Here is an 11,571-nt window from a genome sequence, read left to right on the forward strand (position 1 = left end):
GCCCAGCCAGGCTGCTCTCCACAGACCGTGGGGCGGCCCCCCTAGCACACTGCGGGACGCAGACCAGGCCTGCGCCGCGGTACCCCCCCCCCCACCTTGACCACAGGTACGACAAGCTTGCCGCTGGTTCCCAAGGGCTGAGCCTGGCTCCGCTGAGGTCACATGCAGTGCAGGCCCCGCAGGGAGGGGCTCTGCAACCACAGAGCTGCTCTCGGATGCGGGCAGTTTGCCTCTGCACAGTGGTCAGGAGGCCAGGCCAGGCCAGCCCCGTGCCCTCTCCCAGTGGAAACGCCCTGGTTTGTGGGTTCAGCTCCTAGGCCAGGACAAATACCCACTGAGGCTGCACAGTTGCTCCCCACCCCCTTCCAGGGAGCAGTGAGTACAGACAGCCAGGTCCCAGCAAGATGCCCAGAGGAGAGGCAGAGGTGGGCGACTGCAGTACACTCGGACCCTGGGACACAGCCCGGGGTTGAGGACGGCGGGCCGTGGCCCTTGGCCCTGGGGTCCAGAGGGGAGCCTCCCAGCACCACGTAGCCGGGGAGCAAGGGCTGAGCTCACTGACGGGGCCCCCTGAGGGTGGGCAGGGGTGAGCCAGGCAGCTCCGGCATCTACCCGGGTCCTATCGGTCCCCCCGGGATATACGCTGACTTCTGGTTGGTGAAGTTGAATACATGCCGTGGCTTCTGTGTCAGGGCCTGTGGCCTTCCTGTGCAGAGCACCCTGTCTTCTTGGGCACAGAAGTGTACTGAGGGGACCCCTGACCCTCATGAGGGGAGGAGGCTGGGGTAGCCCATCTCAGGGCTATGCTGTGTGCTGTTTCTTTAGTCACCTTGGAGGACTGAGATCCCTTCTAAGCACCCAGGTCTCTTGCAGCCTCACCTCCCACTTCCCAGGACCTGGTGCTGCTCCCTCTGCCTCCTTGCTCACCCACACCTGGGTTGCCCCGGCCTGGGCTGCAGGGCCGCGCCCCCCGGCCCCCACATAGGTGGTGCCGACTGTGCACTGGGCTCTGGGGCCCCTCGAGGTCAGCAGAAGCAGTTGTGTTTCCGTCTGCTCAACAGCACGAACAGCCATCATCGTTCTGCGCACAGCCTGTGCGGTTGTCTGCAGCTGCCGACAACTCCTGGCTCTGCCCTTGGTAACAGGATTCCGGCCGTGTGGTGGGGTTGCTGCCAATGTGAAGTTGGGGCTCTCACCGGAGGGGCATGCCTCGCCTCAGAGTGGGCCAGACAACAGGAGAGGTTGCTGTTAGAGCCGCAGTGACCAGCTGGGAGAAGGCACTGGGGGCTGTGCTGGCCCGTGTGGCCTGCAGTCAGGCTGCCTCTGGACTCTGCTGCCCTCCACGGGGCAGGGGCAGGGGCTGGACTCCCCTCAGGCCTCTCCACAGAGATGGCAAGGAACTCAGGGGTGAGCTGAGAGAGACGGGCCACAGGTGCCCCCTGTGGCAGGAGCCAGGACCCAGAGGGCTGTCTTTGGGTTCTGTCACCCCTTTGGCCCAAGAGGGCCCCCTGCTGGCTACAGGAGAGTGGGGGCAGTTCCCGCCCTCTCTGGCCTCATTTACTCCCAAGGACACTCTGCCAGGGTGTTTGTTGGGGAAGTGAGGGACCACGAGGACACTGAGCAAAGCAGCCACACTCAGCTCAGCATCTAGGCGCCTGCTGCTTGGGCACACATGGCCCTTCTGCAGGGTGAGTGGGCTCTCCGATATCCTGGCAGCAGACAGGGGTCCGAGGTGGGGTGGGCTGAAGGCCCTTACTTAGTTTTGGGCCAGCTCAGCCTGCCAGGCAGCTCCCTACAGCCCCGAGGGCCTGCCCTGGGACCCCTGCCTTGAGCCTTCCCTCCTGCACCCCCAGGGCCTGGCGACACATCATCCCTGGAGGGCCATTGTCTTCGGATGAAGTGAGTTCTTTGTCTGGAAGTGGCTGTGAGGATGCAGCTGGGGGCGGGTGGGGGGGAGGTCTTCCTCGGCCTCCCCTGCTTGGCTCAGGCCCCCGGGCCCCAGGCTGTCACGCTCTGGGCAGGAGGCCCTGAGGCTGTGATAGATGTGGCTGGGGCTCCGAGCCACCCCCAGGCAGCAGGCCCGGCAGGCTCCCAGCCCACCAGGGCAAGGCGTGGCCTGAGGGGACCAGGTGGGCACAGAAGACCAGCTGGTGGCCTGGAGCTGCTCTGCATACATTCTGGGGCCTGGGCACCTGGTTTCTGGTCCCTCTGAGCCCACAGGCAGATGATGGGGCACAGACCCAGAGGCTACCCTGCCACCCTGGGGTGGGGGGCACACCTGAATCCTGGGCCCACAAGGTGACAGCACCGGCTGAAAGAGGGCCATGAGAGGCTGGGGTTCCCACCCAGGCCACACCTATGCCAGGCCCACCCTCTCAGGGCTCAGAGGCGGTAACCAGGGCTCAGCTGCGCCCTAACAGTGCAGCACAGGGCAGTCAGGGAGGGCCCCCTGGAGAAAGCCTCAACACAGAGGCCCACGGGAGGAATGGGAGTGAGTCTGGGAGGGCAGGACCCTTGGAGGGGTGGTCCCGGTTAGGGAACCACAAGTAGGAGGCACAGGGGCACCGGCACTGGGCGCCGTTGGCCCAGGAGTAGACGAAGATGAGGCTGGAGACGGGAGCTAGGCTGAGGAACTCAGGGCTCTGTCCTCGGGGCGGGGACTGGCCCATCTGACCTGTGCTTTAAAGAGGTGGCCTTGGTGTCCAGGCCGTAGGCAGGGTGAAGCAGGGGCAAGGCGTTGCAAGGGAGGGGGAGAGAACAGCAGCGGTCCAGGAGGGGTGGGGGCCCACGAGGCTTCAGGTTCAGATGTTTCAGGAAGACAGGACGGGATTTGGTGCCTGCTGGGGGTGAGGGGCGGGGCAGATGGCACCTAGTCTCTGCAGTGCGGTCCTCAGTGTGGTGTCCCCAGTATAAGCAGGCCTTGGGGACCGCTGACCCCAGGGATGCTAGGTGGGCGCTGCGGCCCCAAGGGACCTGCGAGCCGCCGAGGCGCGCAGAGCCCGGGAGTCAGGGCTGGGCTTAGGTGATGGGGACAGTCTCCCGTCTGTGCCCAGCGCACACATACGGCCCAGAGACAGCAGCCTCCGCACACTCAGGGACCCTTGCCCTGGCCATGGGTGTTGTAACCGCCATCCGGGCCAGACGCTGGGCCAAGTTGCTGGAGGTTTAGTCACTGTCACAGCCCTAACCACACACAGGCAGAAATTCTCACTCCCGGCCAAGAGCACTGTGTGCAAGGCCTTCCCCGAGGGCCCACAGGCAAGGAAGACTAGAGGCGCCGTGGGGACCGCCTGGGCCCACACGTCCGGCCCCACGAGGACCAGAGAGGAGCTGAGCTGCCAGCACAAGCATGATTTATACCTGGTCCCCCTGCTGTGGAGGCCAGGCTGAGACCGCAGCCTGCTGTGGAAGCCGGCCAGGTTTGAAGGCAGGCTGCTTCTGGGGGCTCTCCTCTGGCACTGGAAAGAGGCCCCTGCCTAAGTCAAACAGTTGTGCTGGGGTTGGGGCATCAGCTACCACATAGGACACCCTTCCTCGATCCCAGGGGCCAGCCTGCCAAGTTTGCAGAGCTGCTTGGGGCTCTATTAGACCCGGAGCCTCTGGCGGGAGCAGATCTAAGGCGAATGTTCACTGTGCACCCTCCCCTGAACCAGCACTCGCCCTGCCGGGCCCCAGGGGGCGTGTGTGTTGGGGGCGCGGACGGGATATCGCTCTCCTGGGGGACACGTGAGACACAGGGAGGCCAACCTGTCCAGGGGACTAAATACAAGGAAGGAAGTCACTGGAATAGCGAAGGGAGGTGAGAAGGTCTCCAGGGAGTGCTGACTTTTATGCTGTGTCCGCAAGGATGAGAAGTCACAGGCCAGGGGGAGTCTGCAAAGGGTCTGGGGCAGGAAGACCCCCGTGCGCTTCTGGAAGGAGGTGTCCAGGCACAGAGCAGGGCACAGGCCCTGCCCTCTCAGGGCTCAGAGGCTGTACCAGGGCACAGCTGCGTCCTAACAGCACAGGACAGGGCAGTCAGGGAGGGCTTCCTGGAGAAAGCTTCAACACAGAGGCCCACAGGAGGAATGGGAGTGAGTCTGGGAAGGTAGGTCCCTTGGAGGGGTGGGGTTGATCCGTCTCAGAGAAGAGCAGGGGCCCAAGGCCAAGGCAGACTCAGCTTGTGGCCCATGAGTGAGTGCAGTGAACGAAAGTGAACCTAGGGGTCTGGCTGGTCAAAAGTGATGGGTGAAAGTGGCTTATGGCAGTTTCTGGGGCATATGGACCCAGTCGCCTGGTAGATGCTTCTGCAGCCAGCCCTCTACGGCAGCACTAGGGCCACGTCTGACATGGGAGGCCTCCAAGGCTCACAGAGGTGAAGGCTTGCCCGGTCACACTGTGAGGAGCAGCCGAGTTTAGATCTGGTATCCTGGGCCTCCATCTCAGGACGCCATGCCGTTGGGGGAAAGCTCCCCACCCGGGCTCCACCCTGGGGTGCAGACCGGGCTCTCCCCGTACACTGCTGTGGCTGTAGCCAGACCCCACCCCACCCCCACTTCAGCATTTCATGGGCTGAGGCAGGTGGAATGGGCAAGGTTTGCCCTTAGAGACAGAGGCTCTCTGTCTCCAGGGGAAGGCCTTGGTGTCCTTCACCCTGGGTCTCTCTGTGCCCTGGGCCACCAGCTGGCCACTGCTCTGTGCACTCTCCAGGGTGCAGCCCCGCCCACTCACTGCTCAAAGCCTGGACCCTGGGGACCCAAGGGGTTGGACCAGCCCTGTCCCTTCAGCCCACCCAAGACCCCAATCAGGGCCCTCTGTCTCCGGCAGGGGAGGGGCCCCCATCTGGGGGACCGGTGCCCAGCTGAGACAGCCTACATCTCAGGGGGGGTTCTCATCTCTCTTTCCCCTCAAGCTCATCTGCCCCCTGCCAGCTACAGAGGTTCAGAGCCCTGAGCCCAGACCCTGGTGGCTCAGCTCCGGCCAGTGCAGGGCCCAGCAAGGCCCTCGCAGTCCAGAACGTAGCGCTGCCCCCTTGCAGCAGTGACCGACAGTGGTGGCTCATGTGGAGGGCAGGGTATGGCACGGAGGCCCCTGGGAGCCGGGGTTGCCACCCACATGGAGAAGACTGTACAGACCGGGGCTGACAACATTCTGTGGCCAGAGCACATTCAGGGTACAGGCCCCACCCTGTCTGCCAGGCCTTGTGTGTCCTGGGGTCACTGGCCTTGGCAGGCACATGGCCTGCCCCACGCTCAGCCCTTGGGGGGGTGGAGCAAGGAACTTCACTGGCCTGGGTCCTGCCTCATGCTTCTGCTGTGTGCTGAGAGCCCTTGAGCAAAGCTGAAGGTGGGGCTCCGTGGAGCCCGTGGGCAGACCTGGCGTGCCCTGGGGGTGGCCAGCAGTCTTTGAGGGTGGCTCTCCAAGAACCCTAGGCTACAGCCCCCAAAGCTCCCCTGGGGGACAAGGCAGGACGGAGCTGCAGAGGCCCACAGGGCCTGCTCACCCCAACCTGGTGCCCTTCGCAGTGACCTTTGCCTCAGAAATACGGGGCACAGATGGGCTTCATTAGCAACCTGGGGCCTGGATGTCTGCTCTGTCACAGAAATGGTCACTCGGGGCTTGTGGGAGGCAGAGCCGCAGACCCCTGCCAGCCAGCCCTTGAGTGGGCACCGGCTGCACCTTCACCCCAGAAACCTTTGCTCCCCTACAGTGGCTCCCAGAGCAACTCAGCCCAATTCGCGGGAGTGTAAGATGGCCCCTCTCCTCTGCCCTTCCCCGGGCCCACAGCCTGAGGCGGTCAGGCAGACTGTGGGCCCGAGCTTTGCCTGGGGTTTCCTGAGGCTGCCCCACCCCCACTGTGGGGGACACTCACCACTCTCCTTCTGGTGCCTGAGCATCTGGCTGAGGTCCCACGGCCCCAGGAGCATGTGCTGGCCGGGAGCAGACACAGCATAGGGTGGGGCGCACACCTGGGCTAGGCCCCTGGTCACGGGTGACAGAAGCCTACCTCTGAGGACACAGTGGAGAGGAAGGGGCTCCAGGCCCAGAGCTGTGGCCGGGAGAGCCCTGCATGGAGCTCCGCCCTGGGCTTCATCATCCTGCCACCCCCTCCTCGGACCTCCTGCCTCAACCGGTGTGAGGGCTTCGTGTCCTTCGAGCCTCACCCTGGGGAGCCCTGGCCAGGCTGCCAGTGTCCACAGCTCACTGCAGCCTCCTTCTGAGCCACAGGCGTTTGGTGGCCGGACATGCACCGCCTGGCGGACCGCATCCACCTGGAGGAGCTAGCCCGCATCGGCATCCTGAGTGGCAGCACCGATGCCATGGTCCAGGCCCATCTGGGAGCCGTGTTCATGCCACACGGACTTGGTCACTTCCTGGGCATTGATGTGCACGACGTGGGAGGCTACCCAGAGGTCAGTGTGGACACGTCAGTCCAAGTGGCCTGCCTCTGGACTGTCGCTGAGCTCGGAACTCCCCAGGGTGGATTAGGGCTCTGGGAGACAGCTGGACTGTGGTGACGAGGCCGGCAGGGACGGAGTGGGGCCCCGCGAGGCCCACTGCCCCCCCTCCCCTTACACCTAGCGGTTGGTCCTGGCCCAGGCTGCTGCCACAGTGCCCCCAACCCCCAAAAGCCCTTGTCAAGGCAGGGGAGCCTCTGAGCCGCCACCTCCAGTGGCCACCTCACAGGACCTGGTTGCAGTGGGTGCACCGCACAGCGAGCCCCCTGGAGTGCACTGGGCCTGGCCTTTCCCGAAGGCTGGGAGGCCGTCCGTGCGCAGTGCACAGGGCACCACCGGACAGTGGGAAGCCCGAGGCTGGGTCCGTGTGATGGGGCGTGACACTGTGCTGGCCATGCCCTCCTGCCTCTGGCTTCATCTGGGTAAGGCTCCACCAGGGGTGGCTGGCTCTGGTCTCTCCTGGGACTAGCCAAGCCCAGTGCCCTCACAAGCCAGCAGCAGATCCCTTGTTCCTCCTGGGGCACCCTCTGTCCGCACCCCCACCCCTGGCCCCTGGGCCAGCATGCCCCTATGGCCTCTTCATCTCCGTGGCGAGGGAGGGAGGTTTGTGTGGGCATCTCCAGCTAGGCTTTTCCCCTCCACCACCTACCAACAGATCCTTGAAAAGACCACCCAGGGGGCCTTCCGGAGGCCCTGCCCGGCAGGTGGCTGCAGCCTCTCGGCTGGTGGGTGGTGATGAACCCGGCCTCGCTGCCTGGCCTGGTGCCCACAGTGCAGGGGCTGATTGTGCAATCAGAGCACACCCTGGGGCCCGCCAGCCAGTTAGCCGAGGCCGAGGCAGGCTTGGCCTGCTGGCCGCAGGGTATTTTGAAAGCACTAAGAATGATTTGGGGGGGGCAGGGGAAGGAGTTGCTCAAGAGAAGCATTATTATTCAATTATTTTTTTCCTCAAGTGTAAACAGTTAAATTTAGAGAAACAAAATCAGTTTTAATTTCCTAATTTCTATCCATCACACTGTGTGCAGGGAGCCAAGAGCGGGGCCTTCCAGACATTGTTAACTGAGGTTCGTTATTCATTAGTCGCCAAAGCCCTTTTTTTCCACCAGAGAAAATTGGCAGCAAACTGTTTTCATCTTTTCCAGTAAGCAGCCCTTTGTGCTCAGTCTATTCTTCTGACAGATAAACATTGTGGAAAAAATATGGCTTTTCCTATAAAAGTCATTTGTTTTATTTCAGGCCTGCAGACACATCTGGGTCTCCTCTGCTTGGAGCCCAGTAAAAGCCGAGGCCTGTCGAGCTCTCTGCCTAGGTGGAAGCAGGCAGAGGCCCGCGCCCCCAGCCCCAACACGGCCGGAGTCCCCGGGCCCGGGAGGCTGGGGCTTGGCCTGTCCCGAGTGGGAGCTGCCCTGCACTCGGCCCAGCCCCGTCCTTGTCCAAGCCCTGCCCTGGCCGTACTTGGTAGCCACCCGCCACGGGCAGGCTGCTCTGAAGGGGCAGAGGTTGGTGGACTGGCGCAGGCATTGCCTCCTCTGCACCCCTGGGGTCCCTGCCATTCCCCTCTCCTCACCTGAAAATGTCCAGAAGGAAGCCTGTCTGTGCAAGCTTGAGCAAACCACCCTGTGCACATCCATGAAACAGCAAAACATGGGTCCGTAGCAACTGAGGGGAACTGGGGACGTGACCTTGTCAGGTCTCTGCTTCCGCCAGGCCCCCGGCTTTGGCAACCTTGGAGTGAGAAAAGGGGGTCAGGCACTTAGGAGTAGCATGAAGGCGAGGTTCAGAAGGCAGAGCCTAGGGCCGGCACAGACTTCAGAGGGCAGGGGCAGGAAGGCAGGAGTCAACCCTGGACTCCTAGCTCTGACACACAGCTTCTGGGCAGGAGATGGCTCCCACACCCCAGTCCCCAGGACCGGAGCACAGGGGCTGCCATTGCAGACTAGACTCTTCCACAATTCCACCCTCCAGACCCAGCCCCTCCTGGCAAAGTGGAGTGGGCTGCACACCAACCAGGTTTCTGAGCCCAGAGCAGGACCCACAGGGGTCACAGTGCCCCAGTGTCCCTTCACCACTTCTGTCCCAGCATGGCTCATGCCAGGTGGTCAGAGGGGCTATGTACACCAGTTTCCATGAGTACCCTGCTGTCCCCACCCTCAGGGAGTCACAGTCACAGCCTTCCCTGCCATGCACAGGCATGGAGGCTGAGCCAGCCTGTTTCAGTTACCTTACATGAACCACTAATTGAAGTCTGATGTTTTTGGCCCCCAAACAGTCAGAAACGACAGCTCTGTCTCCAGCAGCCGGGCTTTCAGGGGATTGCTGCGAGCAGGGCAGGGCAGGCTCCGAGCCTGAGCAGAAAGCCCGCTGCCCACCCTCGGCCTTGGCCGAGGGCTGGGTGGGTGCCTCGGGGACCTGAGGAAGATGGAAGTTTCTGCGAGCGTCCCAGGCACCACCTGCCTTCACAGCTCAGGCAGCGCTGTCAGCTACACCCGTGTGAGGACAGGCCCAAGCTGGGTGCACACTTGCGGGAGAGGGGGTGCTTCTGCCAGAAGCGGCTGCCACTGCTGCTCAGTCCTCAAGGGCTGGGCACTGCTGTCCAGGCTCAGCTAGACCGCACAGAGCATACTTGAAGTATGCGTACATTTGTGCGAATATACGCCAGAGCTGGTGCTGGTAGCCCCATCCTGATGAGAGTACCTGTCCCCACTCCTGAAAAGCCATATGAAAACCTGGGACTTGGCCTGGGGGAGCCAGGCTCAGCACTTCTGGGGCTGGTTTCCACTTGAGACGCCTGGAAGAGATGCAGCCGGCAGCCTCAGCCTCCTTAAGAGCTTTTTTGGCTACGCAGCCTTGGCTTCTAACTGCTCCCCTGGCAAGGAGAAGGCCCAGGTGAGGGCAGCTGGACACCCAGCCAGCCCCCTAGGCAGCTTGCCGTGTGTGCACATGTGGTGTCCACAGGGCTCTCGTAGGCCGTTCTGAGGGTGCCAGGGGCAGGGACACTAAAATCAGAGGGCCTTCTCTGAAGTGCACAGCACCGCAGGGAGAGTCTGGGCCAGAGCCACCCCCATCCCCAAGTCACAAAGCCTTCCTTCCCTGCAGCTGCAGGGAAACCCCACAGGGCTGGAGCCAGCCCTCACACAAGGACGCCTGCAGGGGCAGAGGACAGCTTCGCTGGGTGTTCCTGTGTGCGAGCTGTCATTTGGGTCCTCCTCACCATCCCTCTAACCACAGGGTGTGCAGCGCATTGATGAGCCTGGCCTGCGGAGCCTGCGCACCGCACGGCGCCTGGAGCCAGGCATGGTGCTCACTGTAGAGCCAGGCATTTACTTCATCGACCACCTCCTGGACGAGGCCCTCGCTGACCCGGCACGCGCCTGCTTCTTTAACTGTGAGGTCCTGCAGCGCTTTCGTGGGTTTGGTGGGGTAGGTATCAATCAACAGGCCCTGTGTCCTTGAACCCAGAATGCTCCCCGAATGTTCCCCGCTTTGCTGTGTGCCACCTTTGTCCTAGGACAGGGGCCCTAGTGGGAGGGGAGTTGACTCTCTCACTTGAGAAGGACCTGGCCTGCCCTTTCTTGCAGTCTGTCATTGGATAGGTGCCTCAGTCCTCAACAGAGGAGACACAGATTCTGCAGAACCCCTGCAGTGTCCAGGGGCGTCTCTCCACCTGGCAGGGCACAAGGGGCAGGGAGAGGGTGGGCAGGCAGCATGAGCACACGGACCCATGGCATGAGCCTTCCTCTCGGCAGTGGCCCAGAGGTCGTAGAGGCCAGCACCTCCCTCAGGAAGGGCTTCCCCCACTCAGTAGGGGCCAGTCTTGCCCTCTCACCCGGAGAATGAGGCCAGCTCAGAAATACTGAGTCCACTGATCTGACCCAGGTCCGGATCGAGGAGGACATCGTGGTGACTGAGAGTGGCATGGAGCTGCTGACCTGTGTTCCCCGCACAGTGGAGGAAATTGAAGCCTGCATGGCAGGCTCCGACAAGGCCTTTGCTTCCTTCTCTGGCCCAAAGTAGAGCCCGCGGGAGTGCCCAGCAGCGAGAGATGGAGCTCAGAAATCATGTGCCAGGATCAGAGTTTGACCACACCAAATAGTGCTGTGTCCTGGGGGGGGGGGGGGGGGGGACTTTATTAACTTTGTACAAGATCATACCCTAATCTGTTAATAGTTAGCTTAAATGCCAGTGGCTTTTAAAATGCTATTTGAAAAAAAAAAAAAAGCCTGTTCTTTAGTAGCCACTAAAATGTATCTTGCTGTCATTCATACTCTTATGCTCAGGAAAAACCAATGTTTTTTTCTCAAAAATCAATACACAGAATGGAATTTGCAATTAAAAGTTTCCTAAATCATCCCTTAGGCACGTCTCTGTCCTTTATCCCTTTGCAGATGAGCACGCACACTGAGACCTAGTCAGAGACTCCGGGGGTTAAAGGTCAGGCACACACGGAGCTGTCCCACAGCACACCTCTGCACGTGCTGAAAGGTGACTTGGTAGAGTAAGGCTTTTTGATGTGGTTACTGCCTCAAAGCTAGATTCTGAAGGGGGCAGAATTAGGAAGCACCTGAGGCACAGTGATTTAAAACATGAGACTTACAGAGATTCCTTGTCCTTGATATCCTTTTCAAGCAGGACATGCTAGCAAAGCCAGTGGGTTGACAGCACCTAAGACAAAGGCAGCACTAGGCACAGGTGAGCTTCCTAGTTCCTTCTGTCTCTACTGAAACCATCTGTCCATTGTAACTGTAAGCCCACTGACCAAATTCTATTCCGAGGCTGAGCCGTCCTGGGCTGGCTGGGCCTGGTCCTTACCTGTGCTTGCCTGGTTGCCACATGGCCCCATAGGACTGCCCTACCCCCTGGTTAGAGTTCTGTGCACCACTCCCAGTTTGTCTCCACAGTGCTGTTGTCCAGAAGTTTCCCAGCCAAGTGAAGGGCAAGAGAGAAAAGACATCAGAGATGAATCACGATGTAGTGGAAAACTCTGTAGCCCAAGCTAGACACATTTTGAGAAGTCAACTGAAGAGTTTAATACAAATTGATTTCTTCCAATGCCAGTAACACAAAAATGCTTGTGATGTAGCCACATTAAAATAAAACAATCTCAATTTCAAGAAACCATTTATCTCGTTTCTAA

The 11,571-nt window shown here is 61.1% G+C and overlaps 1 protein-coding gene across 2 annotated transcripts in view; it reads left to right on the plus strand.

Annotated features, from left to right (window-relative positions):
• Nucleotides 1–10,785, plus strand: part of PEPD (peptidase D) — a 124,048-nt gene extending 113,263 nt beyond the window's left edge. For both annotated transcript variants that reach the window (XM_037139147.2, XM_037139146.2), the window contains 3 exons: nt 6,208–6,392; nt 9,666–9,857; nt 10,314–10,785. In XM_037139147.2, coding sequence (XP_036995042.2) covers nt 6,208–6,392; nt 9,666–9,857; nt 10,314–10,451 — 515 coding nt within the window. In that variant the 3' untranslated portion in view covers nt 10,452–10,785. The remainder of the gene's footprint in view (nt 1–6,207; nt 6,393–9,665; nt 9,858–10,313) is intronic.
• The last annotated feature ends 786 nt before the right edge of the window (nt 10,786–11,571 follow it).

The sequence above is a fragment of the Artibeus jamaicensis genome, unplaced genomic scaffold (genome assembly GCF_021234435.1).
Source record: "Artibeus jamaicensis isolate MK-2021 breed Jamaican fruit bat unplaced genomic scaffold, CSHL_Jam_final contig_589, whole genome shotgun sequence".
Classification (NCBI taxonomy): domain Eukaryota; kingdom Metazoa; phylum Chordata; class Mammalia; order Chiroptera; family Phyllostomidae; genus Artibeus; species Artibeus jamaicensis.